The sequence below is a fragment of the Azolla caroliniana genome, unplaced genomic scaffold, assembly GCF_043228905.1.
Source record: "Azolla caroliniana isolate FFs.n. ecotype wild unplaced genomic scaffold, voAzoCaro1.0.p SCAF_16, whole genome shotgun sequence".
NCBI classification, from domain to species: Eukaryota; Viridiplantae; Streptophyta; class Polypodiopsida; order Salviniales; family Salviniaceae; genus Azolla; species Azolla caroliniana.
This window is the reverse complement of record NW_028230451.1, coordinates 17,146,436-17,166,166: the sequence shown is the minus strand read 5'-3', so window position 1 is coordinate 17,166,166 and position 19,731 is coordinate 17,146,436. Positions and strand designations below refer to the sequence as shown.

The window sequence follows — 19,731 nt, the reverse complement described above, 5'->3', positions numbered from 1 at the left end:
CCACAATCTTGCGGTGGATAACAAGTGGAGTTGTCATGATGTGGCGAATGTAGAGGAAAAAAAGCACGAAAAAATCAAGTTTCACATTAGGATGAAATTCTCATGGAAATTATCACTGGAAGAGGAAAGGAAAAGCAGAAAATGAAAACCACAACAAACCATAGCTTAAATGGAGAGAGCTAATCATTGCCAAGGCGTGGGGGCATTTTAGCTACCCCTCATACGTTAAACTGATAACCAAGTTTCAACTAACGTAACCTTCTCCATCCCTTAAGATTAACAAGGGGCAATACAAGAATATTAACCTATTACCCATTGGTGATGCCATCCGGCGTGATCATAGGCCTTGTAACACCCTTCCTGGATGAACCTTGCACGGGAGCCCTTGGTTTTTTCGGGGCATTACATTTCTCACAAATGTTTGTGTTACTCAAGCCAACATTCACACATCTGATTCATCCACACCTACTTGCTACTGGTGCTTTTTACCTAGACAACAAGGAATGCTCAAGCTTAAAACTTGGCAACAATGATTGCAATTGCTGATTGAAGTTCAGACGTGTGTGACAACACGAGAAATACCGGGCGAAACGAACACGTAATAGAAATTGAAGCAATACAAATACATACAGTCGGCGGGACACGTTTTTCTCGGGGCTGAGGAATTTGAATCGAGATGAAAGAAAAATCCGTGCTGGCAATGCGAGTCTATATATACGGTTTGTGTGTGAGGGTTTTGGTCTGGAGGAGGCCGGACACCTCAGTCTAACTCAATGAGACAGCGAGAGATGGCCAAGTGTGAAACGGCCGCCCCCGCCCCCTCCTTTCCTTCTTTCGACCGTTTCTCAGGAAACGGTAAAGCCTGCTGCTATACAGTATGTATGTATGTATGTATTTCTCTGCCCAAAAATCAGACAACAGAAGAAAGAACAGCAGCAGACAATCGACGAAAAACAGACAAAAACGGAAACAGAAGGGAGGAAGAACCCGAGCTGGAAGTAGGATCAACGTGAACAGAAAGCAGCAAACACCCCAGGAGATTGGCCGACACAGATGAAGTAAAGAAGAAGAACCGGAAACTGAAGGAAGTAAGAAGAAGAGGCGGAAACAAGAACGGAAAAGGAAAGAAGAAGAAGAAGAAGAAGAAGAAGAAGAATCAGAGACATCAGAAGCATAACGGGAAGTAGGGGCTTCGTCTCGTTCCATCAAGGTACCGTTTCTCTCTTTTACTCGTGCTTTATCCATCTCAGTACAGAAAAGTAGGCGTGTTTCCGGTACAACTTGATTTATCCGTCGTTTTCCAGAAGATGAAAATAGTTTCTCTTCTGTATTCATGATCATCCGCCGACGTTTTGAGTGTATGAAGATAGATTCTCTCTAATTCTCACGCTTTATCCATCATTCTCTCAGTATATGAGGATCGTTCGACTCCTTGCGTATAAATTACTGCAAACTATAACCATAGCTGTTTCTTGAGACAGAAGCGTGGAGACGGAAAGAGAGAAGCATTTCTTGAAGGTATTTAGAAGCATGCCTTCTCTTTGTATCGCGCATCATGCAGTGCATTCTCAGTATGTGAATGTCCCTCAGATTCTTCAGTATAAGTCATAAGTTATAACAGCAATTTTTGGATCAAAGTCTTTCAATAAATGTAGAAACGCGTTTGCATCACTTATGGATGATTCATAATTTATCAGAACATATAGAAACTAAGCTATTATATGCATGCATTGTCCAATTATCTGTCTTTAGCTTTTGTAACGATCTTTCTGTGTATGTAGAAATGAAGATTTGCCTAAACAGTTCTATTCGAGATTGATCAGTATATTTAAATTAATTATTGAAACGTTTCCTTGCACTTAGAATCAAAGACTTGCTTTGAGATTGATTTGTCCATCATTGCTCAATATAAATATATCAAAATCTTTCAGACCGTGTTAAAGTTTTTTGATTGATTCATTCCTAGTTGTATTTAAACTGATGAGATATTTCCGTATTTGTGAACACAGATTTACCATCGTTTCTCAGAAAAAATGAATTCATTGGCTTTCTTGAATTTCTTACATCGGAATCTGCTACATGTCTTTCAGGTTACTTTATCATTTTTCTTTGTTTTCTTCCGACGACAATGTCTGATCGAGATGTTCTATACAGGTAATGCTCATTTTGATCTTTCATCTTGCATACTTTTTGACAACTAAGAAGGAAAAATCCACTTTTTGGTGGCTCTTATATTTTATGCATCTGGAATGTTGATAAGCTATGTGTTTCCGAAACCAAGACTGTAATGGTGTCTTATGCGATTCTAGTTGTCTATCTTATTCATTTCTTGTCAGTGAACAATTAAAAAATCTCTGTAGTGCGTTGGTCTTTGATCTTTATAAATATCTTATATGGATCTTGGTATGGTGCAGAGGATTCACATTCTAGCTCTAGCCCATGATAGAAGTTTTATAAATAAGTATGTATTCCAAAAGAAAAAAAGGTACTTTCAAAGTAACCATTTCTAGCAGAAGAATTCACTTTCTTCTCCACTAGCCCGTTAAAGAAGATTTGTATATTAATATATCTTCCAGAAGGAAAAATAGTATTAACTTTAAAACAACTCCTTTTAGTAGACCAAAAGAATTTGGTTACTAGATTATGATTGTATTGTGAGTAAAAAGGAATAAAGGTATTATGTATGTTCTATCTGATACATAGTTCTTACAATCACTACAATCCCAATTTTCTTGTCCTACAATCACTCAGAAACATTGTTGTAGAATACGTCTGCTAAGTATTCTACATTAGAATACATATTTTACATATTAAAATACATGTAGAATATATTAAATACGTTGAATGCTCGGAATACGCAGAATATGTGTAGAGTACTTCAGATTATTTTAAAATGTATGTAGTCTAAACTTAGTATATGATTTTTTTTTAATAACTATGCTCAGAAGGCATCGTAGCATAGGTAAATAAACGATTTCGAAGTTTTTTTGATTTAGAAGAATGGGAAGTAAATTTCTGGTGTTAAAGCATCTGATAGACATACCTAATCTCTGATTTTACATGCTGGTGTTATACGGTTGCTCAATTTATTAATATTTGCACTTTGATTCGTGTATCTTGCGGGTGAAAGTGGGAAATGTTCTTTTTCTTCTGTTTCCTAGGGGTTGATCACTGATGTGAAATTATCTGATGTTTTCTTGTTTTCAATGGTGGTTTGATTATAGCTGTGGAGCTTGTGGGTATCCTCTCAACCTCAGTTCTTCCCAAAGGCTGGTATCAAGCATAAACACAAAAGCTCTTCGTAAAGGGAAAATCTCATTTCTCTGCATAGATGAGACCAGATTCAAGCAAGTGGATGAATTCAAGTGTGCACCGTTTCTGCATTCAAATGGCTCCCTAGGACTTCACCAGTTAAGAACCAAACTTTTGTGTGGGAAGTGTGGAAATGTTATTGGATATGGTCATTCTGACTCAAAAGAGATGAAAGTATCTTTCCAAAGAAATGATGTTTCAGATTTCAACGGTGGAACACCTGAGCATCGGAAGTATTGTGTGAAAATTAAGGCTTTGCAGCCTTATTCTGATGTTGAGTGCATCACTCCAGTGCCATGTTAAGTCTTCATCAAGGAGAACGGAAAAAAGAGCTTAAAGAATGTGAAACCAAAGGATGGTGTATATCATTTTAGAAAATGAGTTGTATATTACCCCGAAAAAAGTTCAATTTCCTCTTCTAAGTGTACAGTTTTTTGCTGTTGTGACTGAGTGATCTTTATTTTGGAAATAATAGTAAAGCAGATTCTTATAAAATAGTATTTAATTTCAAGGTTTTGCTGACCTCTGCAATTGTGGACAGCTCATTGTATGTTTTGAAAGTAAGAGTGAGTTTTTAATTCGAAATATATATACATGGAATGATTGGTTGTATGTCAATAGAAATTTAGCTTACAATTATAGTAGGACCCTCCCCTGTCCAGGAGAGCATATACCGTCAATGCATAAATGTATTCATGTGGATTAGGTTCTCAAATTTTTAATAAGTTTATGTGATGCACCTCATCCTTGATCTCATTATTTTGCCTAAATCGAGTTCAATGCAAGGTTGGTCTTTGTTTACCAGATCGATATCATGGCCACTCTAGTCCGATTAGGCTTTTGTAATCTATTCGGTTGAACTCTAGATATGGTCGTAAGCATCCATTGAGCTTGCTTGCCATCATTTTGTCACATGAACATGTAAGCTTGAGGCATTGTACACATTCTAACTAACCCAATGGAAGTTGACATCATGGTAATATCTCTACTATCCAACACTAACTTGAACTATTTATACATTATCCTAAGTGGAGGGCCAGCTGGAATTAGTCATATATTGAGTAGAAGTCACCAGTCAATTGTATTAATCTTCCTACAAATGTTTGTGAATTCATCCATATACTCAGTCCAATCTTAGCATTGTAAATGGTAACTTTGTTAACTAATTGGGCATCTTGGATGAATCGCAATGTCCCATTCTTTGTTGGATTTGTAGAGCATCTATTTGAGTAGGGTGCATTGGATGCATTGTTGTAGAATACTTAGGATACAATACACATAGAATAAGTATGCTACGTATTCTAAAATTATTCTACATTTTCTTTAATTCTAAAATTATTCTACATTTTCTTTAAATACTTAGAATACGTATTCTACATTTTCTATAAAAAAATGTAGCTTCTTGGAAATGTTAAATATGTACAATATGTGAAATATTATAAAATAGCAATTCTAAAACATAGAATACGTGTAGAATACTAAAACATATTGTGGTGTGCATGTGTGTCACACATGCACACCACAATATTATAAAGTATTCTAAAACATATTCTAAACGTAGAATACACATTTTATGGTTGGATGATATGAGGATTCCCATCTTCTATTTTTCTTTCAATAGTTCTATAAGATTTGGGATATGAGCCCTCTATAAGTCCCACAGAACATGAGGTATCGTGAAAATAACCAATTGGTTCCATGAGAGTTGGGTCAACACAACCTATTTCCTATGGAGTAAGGCAAAGAGTCTCCCATATCATTCAAGCATTTCCCAATATTTTGACTTTTCTTTACGAAAAAGGAACTCACCCCACCAGCTCGAAGCTTCCTTTGCATTTTGTCAGTGAATGTGTGACCTATTCCTCTCGGATCTCTAAGATACCGCCACCACAACTTCATCTTCTCCTAGCTATCTTTTGGCATGGGAGCAACCACATGCTTCACTTTCTTGTCTATTGTTTTGTATGTCATCTTGGCTTTGATCTTGTCTATCGTGACACTTTGCTCATATTCATTGATGGCGATATATATAGCAACACAGCGGTTAGGAATTGTATTCATTGATCTCATGATTTGAATCCATGACCTTATAACACAAGGGTCAACGGCTTACCGTTAAGTTAATTATTGGTATCTTTTTTGTATATTATTTCACCCAAGTTCTAGACTTTTCGGAATAATGTAGAAAAGTCATGAATATTCTGGAATACTCTAGAACTATCTAGAAACTTCAGGAATACTCCTAAAAGCCTACAAATAGAGGCAATATTGTATTATTTCAAACCAATTTGGTTCAACACCAATCTTAAGCCACTAAGTTGTTCCCGAAGGAAAATATGATAAAAGGAAAATTTGTACTCATTTTCTATAATACATTTTACTTTTATCATATATTCTCTCTCACCTCTATCTCACAATCATGACAATTGATGGTAGTATATATAGTGATAGAGTTAATAGGAATCACTTTATCTCTAGGAAGGTTCATCTCAACAACTCTCTAATTTCCCCAAGAGTATTATTGAATGTGCTCTCCTTTTTCAAGTATTCCATTTTCTTTTAGTTGTTCTTCGAAGCGTTTTATTTTTTCTTCTTTCTTAATAGAATTTAACTTGCATGTCCCATTTTCAGAAAACCAAACATTTCCTTATCCGATACTTTTACTACAAGTTTCCATGATGAAACTAAGTTTCCCAAACTATTATTGTTCCTCTCCCTAATAGCCCATTTTAAAGATACTCTTTACTATCACTTCTAAAGCCATCCTTATTTCTCTCATGGTTCAGTCCAATAGTGAGGAATTGAACCAAACTCGACACATCTTGGCTTCAGACCTTTGCATAGTTAGAATTGTTGTTTATTACTTTAGAGCCTTCGTTGTCGTGTGGTTTTTCACACACGATATGAAAACTAGTAAAAAAATTATTTAAGATTAGCTTAATGTATTCATATGGAAAGATAGATGTCTTTAAGAGCTTCATAACGTATTTTACTACGCATAAAACGGATAAATATCAAGTTATGTGAGTGTGAAGTTTGAAGAAAAAAGAAGAAAAGACAAACTGTGAGATATCCCACATAGATAGGAAAACATTGGAATCTAGGATATATAAGGGAAACCAAAACATATTCATTCTATCAATGTGTGGAGCATAGAATGTTCAAGGTGACTTGGGCTACATTGTGTGGTGTGCATGCTTTGGGCGTATGCACGTATGCATGATTGTGTCGACGCTTTGGGCGTATGCACGGGTGTGTGTATGCTTGAACAATGTTTTAGTATGATGTCCCTTTGCTCAATGATATCCTTCACAAAATGATACTTGATATCCACATGTTTAGCACGCTTTGTACTTCCTGAATTTGTGGCCATAAATACCGCAGCTCGATTATCATTGAGTGTTGGAATGGGTTTATTTACATGTAGACCGGATTCGTTGATTAGGTTGGATGCCCATAAAACTTCTTTGATTCCATATGCCAATGCCATATATTCTGCCTCTGTTGTTGATAATGCCACACTATTTTGTTTTTTGCTTCCCCATAGAGCTACCACGTTGCCAATAAAAACACAATAGCCAGAAATAGATTTTCGATCGGTGGGGTCACTTGCCCAATCAACATCAACATGCAATCTCATATTTGAGGAACTAGCTTGAAATGTAAGTAACAAGTCACTTGTCCCTTTTAAATATTTTAAGATTCGTTTTGCAGCTTTCCAATGAGTAATGCTAGGGTTCTCTAAGAATTGACTTAGTTTATTAGTTGCAAATGAAATATCTGGTCTTGTACAAATACTAGCATAAATAAGAGAACCAATTAATGACTTGTATGGAAAATTTACCGTATCACCTTTGTAATGAAGATTTGAAAGGTGTGAGAGTCCTTCCATAGGTGTGCTTGTTGGATAACAACTTTCCATATGAACCCTTTCCAATATTTGTGAAATGTATCCTTGTTGGGAGAAGTGAATAGCTCTTTTATCTTGATTGTATAAAATGTCAATCCCTAAGCAAAAGGAGATGGCACCCATACCTTCCATGTCAAATTCTGCGTTCAAGATGTCTTTCAAATATTGGGTGGCTGAAAATGTATTGGCCATGATGATTATATCATCAACATATACCGCAACAATAATATGTTTTTCATTGTTACAAAGAACATAGATGCTCTGATCCGATTTGCAACAAGTAAAATTATTTTGTAGAAAGAAATTATGGAGGCGGATATACCAACATCTTCCAGCTTGCCTTAAGTCGTAAAGTGACTTCTTAAGTCGACATGTTTGCGTTGGTTCCTCCTTGTTCATATTTGGTAATGTCATATATATTTCTTCATTTAATTCTCCGTTAAGAAAAGCTGTTTTTACATCCACTTGATGGATTTCCCAGCCTTGTGCACATGCCTTTATTAATTCGACCCGAATGGAAGTGATGAGGGCAGTTGGCGCATAAGTTTCAGTGAAATCAATGCCAACGATTTGTTTGAAGCCTTGAGCTACTAATCTAGCCTTGTATTTGATAGGAGTCCCATTTGATCCTCTCTTGATTTTGAACACCCATTTGGAACCTATGGTTTGTTGCCTTTCACTTCCTTTCATAAGTTCCCATGTACCGTTTTTTTGATGCGCTTCAAGCTCCAAATGTATTGCCTCTTCCCACTTTGCTTTATCTGGTGAAAGTAAAGCTTCTTTTAAATTGGATGGTTCAAACATTTCAGATTCTACACTTACATTGCACTCGAATGAGGGATCTCTAAGGATAGAAGATGGTCTTCTAATTCTTTGACCTCGCCTCAAACAAGATGATGCAATTTCCATTTCATTTAGTGATATTTCTTCTCTTATTGTGGTTTCGTCACATGGTTCTTCACCACAAAATGTGTCTTCATTTTCCTGCAAAATGCTATCAATGATCATGTGTGAACTTTTAACACTAGATTTGTTACCTTCTTCTTGCATTTTGCAAGGGAAATGATCTTCATCGAACAACACGTTGCGAGTGACAAACACGCGTTTTTGCTCTTCATTCCAAACTCTATACCCATAGCTTGGATCCTCATATCCGATCATAATTCCTTGCTTGGTAGTTGGATCCAACTTATGACGAAGTGGACGAGGTACATGGAAGTATGCCTTGCAACCAAAAGGACGAAGATGAATTATACTAACCCTTTTTTGTTGCCAGATTTCCTTCGGGCATCCTCCACATATAAGCTTTGTTGGGAGTTGATTGAGTATATATGTTGCACATTTGGATGCTTCTCCCCAAAATTCTAATGATAATTTGCTATCTATCAACATACATCTTACCATATCCATGATAGTCCTATTTTTTCTTTCAGCCACACCATTTAGTTGAGGACTGTAGCTAGGGGTAAATTCTTGTGTAATACCATGATTAGAGCAAAAAGAGCCAAAAATATGTGACTTGAACTCTCCACCTCTGTCTGATCTTACTTTGATTATCGAGAGCCCAAGTGTCATCTTTGCATGAAAGAGGATATGCAAAAGTTTTTCGTGTATAATCATCTGTGACAACATATAAGTATTTTGCTCCTCCTATTGATGGCACATGCATTGGGCCACAAAGATCCATATGGACTAATTCAAGAGGCCTACTAGCTAAAATTCCCCTTTTTGTATTAAATGGTTGTCGAGTAAACTTGCCTAGCTGAGAACTCTCACATAAGTATTGTTGACTTACTTGGAGAATTTCTTTGTTTGAGATATTAATGTCCCTTACTTTCCTAAGTTTGTCAAAATTGACATGCCCGAATCTTTTATGCCATTGTAAGGCTTTCTTCCCAAAATCTTCAGCAACAATATTTGCTGAATGATGATGAATGTTTACATCTAATCTATATAATCCATGCTTCTTTTTTGCTTCAAAAAGAAGCATGTTTCCTCTCCATAATTCACACAATCCTTTTGAAAAAACAACCTTTATACCAGCTATATCTAGTGCATCAACAGACAATAGATTTTTCTTTATGAGAGGAACATGCAATGCATTATGAATGATTCCTTCTCTAATCTTCACATTTCCTATTGCAATGGCCATTATGTGTGCACCATTTCCCAAAAATATTGGGTGTGGATTATCGAAAACATGATATTCTGTGAAAAATTCTTTGTTTTTACACATATGAGCTGATGCAGCAGAATCTACATACCAAGTTAGTAGATTTGTATTTGTGATTGCTTCATCATCTTCAATGTCATGTAGTGATGCCATGAGTGCTACACCTTCCGTGCCTTTGTTTTCCCTCCTCCTTTTGTAATTATCTGCTACCTTCTTAGCACACCCACGTGCAATGTGTCCCTTTTCCTAGCAGTAATGACATACCACTTGAGATGGATCCATTGGTCGAAAAGATCTGACATTTCCTTCCCATCCCTTTTGTGAAGTTTTCTGAAATTTTTCATGCCAATTCTTAACATAATCATGTCTCTTACCTGAATGGTTTAGGAGAGCATGTTCATTAATAGAAGACTCTTCCCTTTGTAAACTTTGTCGTTGCTCCTCTTGTTCTAATATTGCCATTAGTTTGTCTAGGTCTTGAATTGCATCTGAATCATGCATTGAAACCACAAGATGCCCATATGAACTAGGCAAACTGTTAAGTAAAATGTATGTTACCTCATCTTTGGGAAGCGTATGGCCAATCACTTGAAGTTGAGATGCAATATTTCTAAGTTTTTGAGCATGTTCACAAACTTTATCACCGGGCTTCATTTTTGTTGTTAAAAATTCTCTTTTGAGTCGAAGGACGTTAGCCATCATGCTTGATTCATTCAACTTCATCAATGTATCCCATGCCTCCTTACCCGTTTTGGTGTGCCTTATCTCCTCAACTTGTCTATCCCCTAAGTTGAGTCCCATGAGTGCATATGCCTTCTTCTCTCTTTTGTTGTAAGCCTATGTATCTCCTTCTTTCTTCGGTGCCACTTCCTCCCCGTTTTCGTACACGACACAGTCGGGACTTTTGCGCGCGGACACGTCTACGGTTTGGTTGCGATGCACGTACGGATTGCGCATGGGCTAAACTTTATGGATGATTGGGTCATTTGGCCAAATTATACGAACGGTCGCATGCAACTAAAAGCCAAGGCCATGCAACTAAAAGTAAAAGGCATGCAACTAAAAATAGAGGCCATGCAACTAAAAGTGGACATGCAAAGTAACATTGGGAAGGAAGATCAACAAAGAGCTCGATATATGTTCCATTTTTTCCCTCTACTTTTTTTTCCCTTCTTCTCTCTACCATTCCTTGGGGAAGAAATCTCTCTCATATTGATATCGGACCACTCCTTACATGGTTGTTGGCTCCTTCCTTTCAAGAATAATCTCATATATTCATATTGGACCACTCCTTATATGGTTGTTGGCTCCTTTCTTTAAAAAATTTATCTCTCATTTTCATCTCCAACCCGTTGTAACAAGATTCTTGAATTATAAAAGAATCTATTTTCTGATGCAATAAACGAACGTTTTCTCTAATCTACTCGTCTTATATGTGAATTTTTCTTGTGTTGTACGTGTTGCACTAAATCCTTCTAGTCCAGAACCCCGGCGGTTCCACCTCGCGATCCACACATAGTGACGGATTTTCACGACATAATAAAGTGGTGAACCCGACGTGAAAGAGGCGGTAGGGAGGATGTCAACTGCAACGATGGCTTCCACAAGCAGAACTCAAGGAGAGGAATTAACGAAAGGCATGGTGTCCGTAGTGGAATACATGCTGAAGGTGAGAGATCGAGAAGCTTTAATCGACAAAGCTGTTGATCGTACGGTCGAGATAGTTGGACGATTTGGTGGCAAGAACATCACGGATTTTCTTGCTACCTATCGGAACGAGATGCAACAAAGGGATTTCAATGATCACAAACAAATTTCTAGCTTCAAACGTGTGGTGGAACCAAGGATCCGCGAGTGCGTCATGGAGATCCAAAACGAGCATGCAACTTGGGTGGAGTTCGAAAATGCGCTTCTCACTGAATACATGCTTGAAGACGCATCACGGATGACTCAACATACGCTAATGTCTTGGATCGAGAAGAAAGGGAAGAATATGTGTGTGTCTGGAGTATCTGCCGAATTCGACCAAAAGTATAACCGACTTCCGAGTGTTGATCAACGAGTTCTCGATGAATATAAAGTCCTACTATTCCTGAAGGCAGTGGATGCAAAAGATCGGCGTGAATTGGGTAACTTTTTGGAGGATGAAACACAACCAAATGGCTTGGTAGCGGACTGGGCGGCGGTGAAGAAGGTTTGTAGCCGTCTTCATAAGCGTCGACAATGGCAAGAGGAAACTGATATGGAGAATCCACAATCGTGGAGGAGGAAGGCACCTGTGACGATTGAGTCTAACAAGCCGATCAACAATTTTGACAAGAAAGCGATGGAGGAATCTATATTCGAAGAGCTCTCCAAGAAGTTTGAAGTGTTATCGCTGGCCAACTGAGGTCGACGTGGGCCGAAGGGAAAAGAAGCGTATAGATGTGTGTGGTGCGACAACTTCAAGCACTTGCGAAGGGAGTGCACTGACTTGCAAGGCGCGATTCGCAAGAATGTCGTCTATTTGGATGGCAACATGATCACTCGAGCGAGACCCGAAAGCCACTACGAGTGAACTTCGGAAGAGGTGGGCTGAAAAAGATCGTGGAAGAGGAAGATGTAAAGCATGTGGAAGCCATGCACTATGCCGCATCGGCGGGAATAAGAGTCAGAAGAGATAATCTAAAGACGATCAATCCGGGAGCTGGGTTTTGGCCAATGGTATTCTGTTACCCATTCCTTTGGGCGGACACCTTCGATAGATCTGCGACTATCGGTCTTCAAGGGCGTGGTACGTGAAGGCTCGTACAGAGGCGTTGAGAGAGATACAGGGTTCAGAGAGAAAACACTAGCGAGGTTTTGATAGACGTGGCGGTGTGAAACTCATAGGTATAGATCGAAACACAGAATCATGCAACCAAAATAGGCACAAATAAGATGTATTACTATGGCAGAAAGGATTACAGAACACGGCCTCTGGCCGGTGACCTTACAAGTTTATCTAATTCGAATGACTAAGCTAGTGCTTCCGCCTATAATTTTCTTCTCCCCTTTTCTGAGGTAGTGTTCCTCGTTTAAATAACTTTTCCCCTTACACATAGCCGAGCCCTTGGTGGCCCGTGACACTCGGACTCGGCGTCTGCTAATTTCCTAATTTTACATTTCTGTCCTCTGGACAAAACCTGGCACGCCCGTGGGACAGGACCTTGTCCGTCGGACCCATGACCTTCAAAATACTAACAATATTACAAAAATGGCCTTTTAGGTGTGATCCTCGTTTCATTCCTCCTTTAAGATGTCGAGGATGCTTTCGGGGTCCGGGGTGGCGGCAGGGTGGTCTGGTTGGACTGTTGGTGCGGGGGGTTGAGTTTGGTCCGAGGGTGGCATAGCTTCTCGGGCGTCTGCCTCTGGTGGGGGTGTGGGTTTGTGGGCGCTGTCCTCTCCTTCGAGAGGCTCTGGTACCGTGTGGATGTCCATGGGATGTCCGTTGGCCGGGGCAAGTTCCTCATGTGTTGTGTCCGTGATCTCCTTGCTGGGAGGTTCTTCTTCCTGCTCTGTGGCCGTTGGAGGGCTGGTGGGGATGGCAGCGAGTCGTTCTCGTTCAAAGGCTTCTGCTTCCAGGCGAAACAACATCTGACCATCATTGAAGTCCTCCATTATTTGCTCGATTGCCGCGGTGTGAGATTTTGCCAAGGACTGGTAATCCTGGGTTAAATCTGCACACAGATTTTGAATGCTGGCTTCGTCCATTTTGTAGAAGTCGCGGCCCTCCTTCCGTCGGTTCTCGTCGTCGGCGCGTAAAATATGCAATTCGGTAGCTTGGGTTGCCCATTCATCTCCTGCGCGACTTAATGATTCCTCGACCTTTTTGGTGAGGTGCTGGCGCTGTTTCTCGAGCAGTATGCGGATACGTGTCTCATCCATGCCGGGCTGTGCTCGGATGGCTGCTAATTCCTGTTTTAAGCCGTCGACCTCGGCCTGAATCTTCTGGGTCTTTAGCTCATAGATGGTCTGACTGTTCTTTGCATCCGTGGTGACGAGCTGGAGAGCCTGCTCGTAACGCTTCGTGAGTTCTTCGGTGGCCTGCTCCCGTTCTTTTTGACACGTGGCCCGGATTTGTTCCCGTTCGACGATTCTCTCTTCTTGTAGGGCGAAGTAGGAATCTGATAAGGCCTCTTTTTGCTCGGAAAGTAGCTTGCACTTGATGAAAAACTCGTCAGCCATCTCTTTAAGGGTCGTACGCTCACTCTGCAGCTCGGCATTCTCCACGTTCATCCTCTCCTCCCGTTCGCGATTTCTTTCTTCCTGCCGCTAGTTCCAGTCGTGGGCATTGTCGAGCGCGGCCTGTAGGTCTAGGACCTCCGTCTCTTTCTTCACTACTGTGGTTGCGTATTCCTCCAGCTTGCTTTTGAGTTCGGCTTCCTTGGCCGCGGCTTGTGCTTGTACCCGGCCCAATGCTTCGTGCTGCTCGTGTATCCTTTGGTTGGCCTGGGCTCTTATCTCGGCCATCTGCTTGGAAGCTTCTTCTTTTAGGCGAGCCATCGCCTCTTGATGTCGTTGCTCGTGTCTCTCGGTTCGCCGTTGTTCTTCTTTAAGCTCCGCACGGTAATCCCGGAGCGGGGGTTCTGTCTGGGTTGCCACCTCCTTGGTTGGTGTGGTTAGTTTGGGTTGCTCCACGGCCGTGGCCGCCTCGGTTGTTGTGCAGGCATCGACCATTTGTAACGACTCCGTTTGTGTATTGGCCTGCACCTTCAGGATGGAGTCGGTGATGGTGCTTCCATCCATCATCATTATGCGTGGGGGCGCTGGGAGGCCCTCGGTAGTCGTTACTGGGAGGCTTTGGACTTGTTGTTCCAGCCGGTTTTGCTCCCAGGCTGCCAGCTTCTGGTTCGCAGCGTGCCATAGCTCTGTACCCATCTTAGCCTATTTTTGGGCTACTTTTATCTTTCGGGCCATGTCTTTGGCTGCCCGCGTAGTGCGATCTAGGTCCCGATATGCCTCGATAAGGGCTGTGTTCAACCCGGGGACCTCCATGAGGAGAGCGGCCTGTTTTGCTTGCTTCTTCCTCCCGATTTTTTGTAAAGCCCTGTCTTCCTGGGGCTCAATTTCACCTATTAGCGCGCGTTGAACCATTTTTGTTTCGGCGTGCTCTTCCGCCATCCGAGCGGCTGCCGCGACTTGGGCTCTGATGAGGAAGTCGACCAGCTCGAATGACGTACCGAGGCGGAGGAGCGCACTAAATTCGTAAGCCTCCGCGGGGAGGTCCTTATACCCGAGGACTTCATCCTCCGAGATCTGTGTTGTCTGCCCATGCTCGATCGTTCCTTGGTTCAGCGATGCCTCCGCAGGGGTGATAGCCAAGTTGCTCGGTCTGACCACTAAGGCTTGCTCCTGTTGTGGCTCCTTCCGTTCTTCCGAGAACTCGCAGTTGAGTCGTCTTCTTTTGCCTGGCTGTGGTTGGGGTTCCGGGGCCGGTAGTGTTGTTTCCTCCGCCTGCTTCCTTTTCTGTGGTTGTGGTGGTGCAGCCTGCTGTGTGTTGGTGCGTGGGCTAGGTCCTTGGGACGTTACCGAAGGCCGCGACGTTGGCTGCCAAATGGTGACGTCATCAGTTGTGTTGTCTTCCGCGGCTACCGCCCCCTCCCATTCTTGGCAGGTCTCGGAAACTACCCTTTTTTGTTGGGGTTGGGCAGGTGGTGGTGCCGATGCGGTTGTCTGGTCGGCGGCAGGGGGTGAAGGCGATGTGGGCTCCTCCTAGGCTTCGTGGCTGATGGCCACGAATTTCTTTCTCTGCCTTCGTGGTGGTGGTGGGGACGTGAGTGCACGAGGGGAAGGGAGCGAAGAGGGTGGGTATAACACCATCAAAAAGTGGGTAAGAACAGACAACATCTTCTTACCGGACTGAAATGAAGCTAAGGCGGCGCGGAGTCCTTCACCTATGATGATTCCCCAATCGATTCTGTTTCCTTCATAAGCGCTGATGATGATGGCTGCCTTGTTCTGCGGCATGCTCGTTGGGTTCGTATGCACAAACGCATACTCCATCAAGATACACGCAATCTCCCCGAAAGCTTTGTTGGGCCCGCCATACGTGCGATATGCCTTCCCTGTGGCTGAGTACTCCCCGAAGTACGCCTTCATCTTTGATGCCGGGGGTATGTCGACCTCATGGTCCCCTCCCCGTTGCAGGTCCAACACAACCCGAAGCACGTTGTTGGTGATGGCTTCGGGACTTATACGTTTCGCCACATTTTGGGCATCTGGGTGCGCGGGGGCATCGATGATCTTCAGATAACCGCCCATTCCTCGTTCCTGGAGCCAGGCGCGGGTTTCTGCTGAGGCGGTAAGAGGCATAGTGGAGATGGAAGCTGGGTTCGACTGTGTGGAAGCGTGAAGCAAAGTGATGAGGCGAGGGCGAGCTACCGCAGGAGCAGCAGGAAGTGGAAGTCCAACAGAGAGGTTATGAGAGCGGAACAGGGCTTGAGAGCAAGAGCGCTTAGTGTGTTGAGAGCGAGATGGGGTTTCTGATCTTGAGAGCAATGGAGATGGAGAGCGATAATGGTCTGTGCTGCGTTTTGGAAACGGTTTTGGTAACGTCTTCCTAGGGTTTTGTACCTGCAGCGAATCCTGAAGATTCTGAGTCGTGGGTGCCATAATAAGTGACTAGCACCACGTGTCCTGAAGGTGAGTGGGGTGCTTCTAGTGTGCCTTGCATGTGGTTTGCATGTGTGAACAATTTAAATAGGTACTAACTGAGTGGTGGCGAGGGGTGCTCCTAAAATTGGGGTGCCTAGGTGGGTGGTGTAGGTGTAGCTAAACAGTGGCTTAAACTATGGTTAATCCTACCTATTGCTACTTTTATTAATTTCCAGAAGGTGGGCGAGTCCTTATTCAGGGGGACCCGTGGCGTCCTCCGTGGTGATCTCCCGAGTCTCGTTGGTGCCATGTGGCTTGGTAAACGGGTTGGGTGGTGTAGTCCCGCGATAGGGTCTAAGCCGAAACCCATTGGCCCAGCTTTTGACCGTGTCGCCGGCGAGTGTGCCGAGCAGGAACGTCCCGTTGAACTCGTCGATAATCCAGAATGGACCGGTCCACCGAAATCTTAATTTTCCCGGCATTGACCCGAGTCGTGTTTGGAAAAGAAGGACTGGTTTGCCGATGGTGAGCTCCTTCTCCAGCCCGTGTCGATGTCGATCCACGAAAGCCTTGCGTTGCCGTTGGCGGTGTTCGAGCTGGGCCATACTCTCTATCCTATCTTCCCCGAGTTCGAGGAGTTGTTCCAACCGGTTTTGTTCGGATTCGGCCTCGGGGAACTGTGCTTTGACTTGAACTCGAAGGCTCGGGACTTGGAACTCGACAGGCATTACAGCTTCTAACCCGAACGCCATTCGAAAGGGGGTTGATTGGATGGTTGTTTTGAAGGCCGTACGATACGCCCACAACGCGCTCTGGAGTTTGTCATCCAAATCGGTCCTGTTTTCATTGACGATCTTCTTCAGTATGGTTTGGAGGATTTTATTTGTCGATTCTGCCAAACCGTTCGCCTGCGGGTAGTATGGTGTGCTTTTCTTGTGCACCACTGCGTAGTGGTGTGTAAGCTCACGTATTATATGATTGATGAAGTGCCCACCTTGGTCACTAACGAGCTTGATTGGACATCCGTAACGGCACCAGAGGTGCTCGTACACAAATTTAGCTGTGGATGCCGCCGTGTTATCTCGGAGTGCCTTAGCCTCGACCCATTTGGTGCAGTAATCCGTGGCCACAATAACATATCGATTCCCTGTTCGGGCCGCGGGTGGTTTGAAAGGACCGACAAAATCCAAACCCCATTTTTGAAATGGGTCCAACGGAAGAATCGGCTGGTGTGGCATCCGTGACCGTTCCATTGGTTGCCCCAGACGTTGACACAAATCGCACTGCCGGCAAAACTCGTGAGCGTCTTTCTTTGTTGTCGGCCACCATAATCCACTTTGCCAAACTTTCCTTGTCGTAGAATCCCCGGCGTAGTGTCCCCCAGATACTCCCTGGTGAGCTTCCTGAAGAACAACGTTCTTCTCAAACTGCCGAATCGCTCGGCGCCATATGCCGTCTGAGCCTTTGTGGTAGAGAATGTCTGAGATGAGGCAAAAATTTCGGCTCCGCACTGCTAGGCGTTTTCTCATGTCAAGGGTCATGTGCTCGGGAGGTACACCGGTAGTGAGAAAATGGGTCATCTCCATGATCCATTCATCTCCGTTATCGTCTGGTACCGTGGTCAGGTTAAATAGGTTGGCGTCCGGTAGCTCGTCGTACGTTGTTTTCGCTGGTTCTCCTGACTCAAGACGGCTCAAGTAGTCGGCGACGGCATGTTGTACCCCGGGTCGATGTTGAATCTGAAAATCAAACTCTTGTAGTAGGAGCATCCATCGAGCCAACCGGCCGGTGAGGGCTTGTTTATTGACCAAATAAAGAAGGGCCGAGTGATCCACGTGAAAGGTAAACTTTCCGCCCAAGAGATAGTGCCTAAATTTATTGATGCTATAAATCATACCGAGAGCCTCCCGCTCGGTGGTGGAGTAATTCTTTTCCGCAGTCGAGAGCCGTCGGCTGGCGTAGTATACGAGCCTATACCAATTCGGGGGTGTGCATTGCATTAGCGCACTTCCGATGGCGATGTCCGAAGCATCCACGAAGACATGAAACGGTTCGGACCAAACCGGAGACTGGACCACCGGGGCATGTGACAGCATTCGTTTGAGGGTCTGATAAGTCGTGTCCTCGACTGACGTCCATTGGAAAGGAAGGCGATGGACTGCCGCGTGTAAGGGTGTCGCGAAATCGGCCAGGTGTCGTATCATTTGGCTGTGCCACCGGATCTGTCCCAAAAAACGGCTTAGTGCCTTAGCGTTCGAGGGTGCGGTGGCCTCCAGAATTGCCTTTACTTTATCCGGGTCCATAGCAATGCCTTCTTGACTAACAATGTGGCCGAGAAGGTTGCCGCTGATGACTAAGAATGCGCATTTCGCCGAGTTTAAACTCAATCGAGCTTGGCGACATCGGTCCAGGCAGAGTCGTAACTGGGTCATGTGTTCCCGTCGATGGCCATACACGGCGAAATCGTCGAGAAAAACTTGCATGAACGCCGGAATGTAGTCATGAAAGATTTCGGTGATGATGCACTGGAACGTAGCCAGTGTTGTTTTTAGACCGAACATCACAACTTCTGCTACAAACACACCCCATTCCGTGACGAAAGCGGTTTTCTCCTGATCCTCCGGGTGCATTCTTATCTGGTTATAGCCGCTGAACCCGTCGAGGAAACTGTAGCATTGGTGGCCGGCTACCGTGTCGAGGACGCTATCCGTGAATGGGAGAGGGAAACCGTCGGTGACGGTTGCCGCGTTAAGCTTCCGATAGTCGACACAGACGCGGATTTTTCCGTTCTTCTTGGGGACCACTACGATCGGGCTCAACCATGTAGCCCGTTTAACAGGGCGAATGAAGCCCACTCGGAGTAACTTGTCAATTTCCTCTTTGACTTTAGCGGCGTAGTTGGGGTTCATCCTGTAGCGCCTCTGCTGAACCGGCCGAGTGTCGGGTAAGATGTGAATTTGATGTTGGTATTACTGAGGATCCAGCCCCTTCATATCGGTGTAAGACCAAGCGAAAACATCCTGGTAGTCGGTGAGTAATTTTACGAGGCATGCCTGTTCACTGGTTGGTAGATTATTGGCAATTTGTACCGTACGGGGATTCTCGTCCGAACCAAGGTTTATTGTTTCCAGGGTTGATGCTTTCACTCGTTGTGAAACGGCGAGTTCGCGTTCGAAAGCCTCCCAAGCATGACGTAGCTCGGCCACTGTGGTTGCATCGGGTTCATCTTGGGGTGGTGACTCCTCCGTGACTCCCTCGTCTTTATATGGCTCGATGGTTGGTAAGGCATTGATTTCGAAGAGAGCAATGATCGTGGGATGATCATCTAGGAAGTCATCGACCTCCGCATCGGCCAATCCGTCGAGTATATGGACTCCTTCCGCGTATAACGGCGAAGTGTTGAGGGCGACGGGGACTCGTTCTTCAGTGATGATCTGGACTTTTGTCTTCCCTTTTCGGAATGAGATCATGTTGCGTTGCCAATGTTGCTTGATATTCGTTGTATGCAACCACGGTCGACCTAGTAACATTGGGTAGGCGCCTTGTGTCTCCAGTCGTAGCACGACGGCCGAGATTGTGAACATGTGTCCTCCGAGTGTGAAGTCGAGATGGCGGATTAAACCAATGGGGCGAACGGAGCGGGTGTCGGCCATCCGAAGCCAAAAGGGGCATGGTTCCCATTCATTCAGGCCGAGTTTGAGACACGTTGATTCGCTAATAA

The 19,731-nt window shown here is 43.6% G+C and overlaps 1 protein-coding gene across 1 annotated transcript; it reads left to right on the top strand.

Moving 5' to 3' along the window:
- Nucleotides 1-1,234: 1,234 nt before the first annotated feature.
- Nucleotides 1,235-3,807, top strand: LOC147854099 (uncharacterized protein At4g08330, chloroplastic-like). The gene is made up of 3 exons (XM_087331823.1): nt 1,235-1,518; nt 2,091-2,154; nt 3,225-3,807. Exons 2-3 carry the CDS (start codon nt 2,129-2,131, stop codon nt 3,613-3,615), a joined length of 417 nt encoding a protein of 138 aa, XP_087187949.1. The 5' UTR covers nt 1,235-1,518; nt 2,091-2,128; the 3' UTR covers nt 3,616-3,807.
- The last annotated feature ends 15,924 nt before the right edge of the window (nt 3,808-19,731 follow it).

Bases quoted from the DNA above. Each gene is read 5' to 3' on its own strand.
- LOC147854099 (XM_087331823.1), top strand. From the start codon at position 2,129: ATGTCTGATCGAGATGTTCTATACAG. The intron at 2,155-3,224 runs GTAATGCTCATT...GTTTGATTATAG, and splicing joins GATCGAGATGTTCTATACAG to CTGTGGAGCTTGTGGGTATC.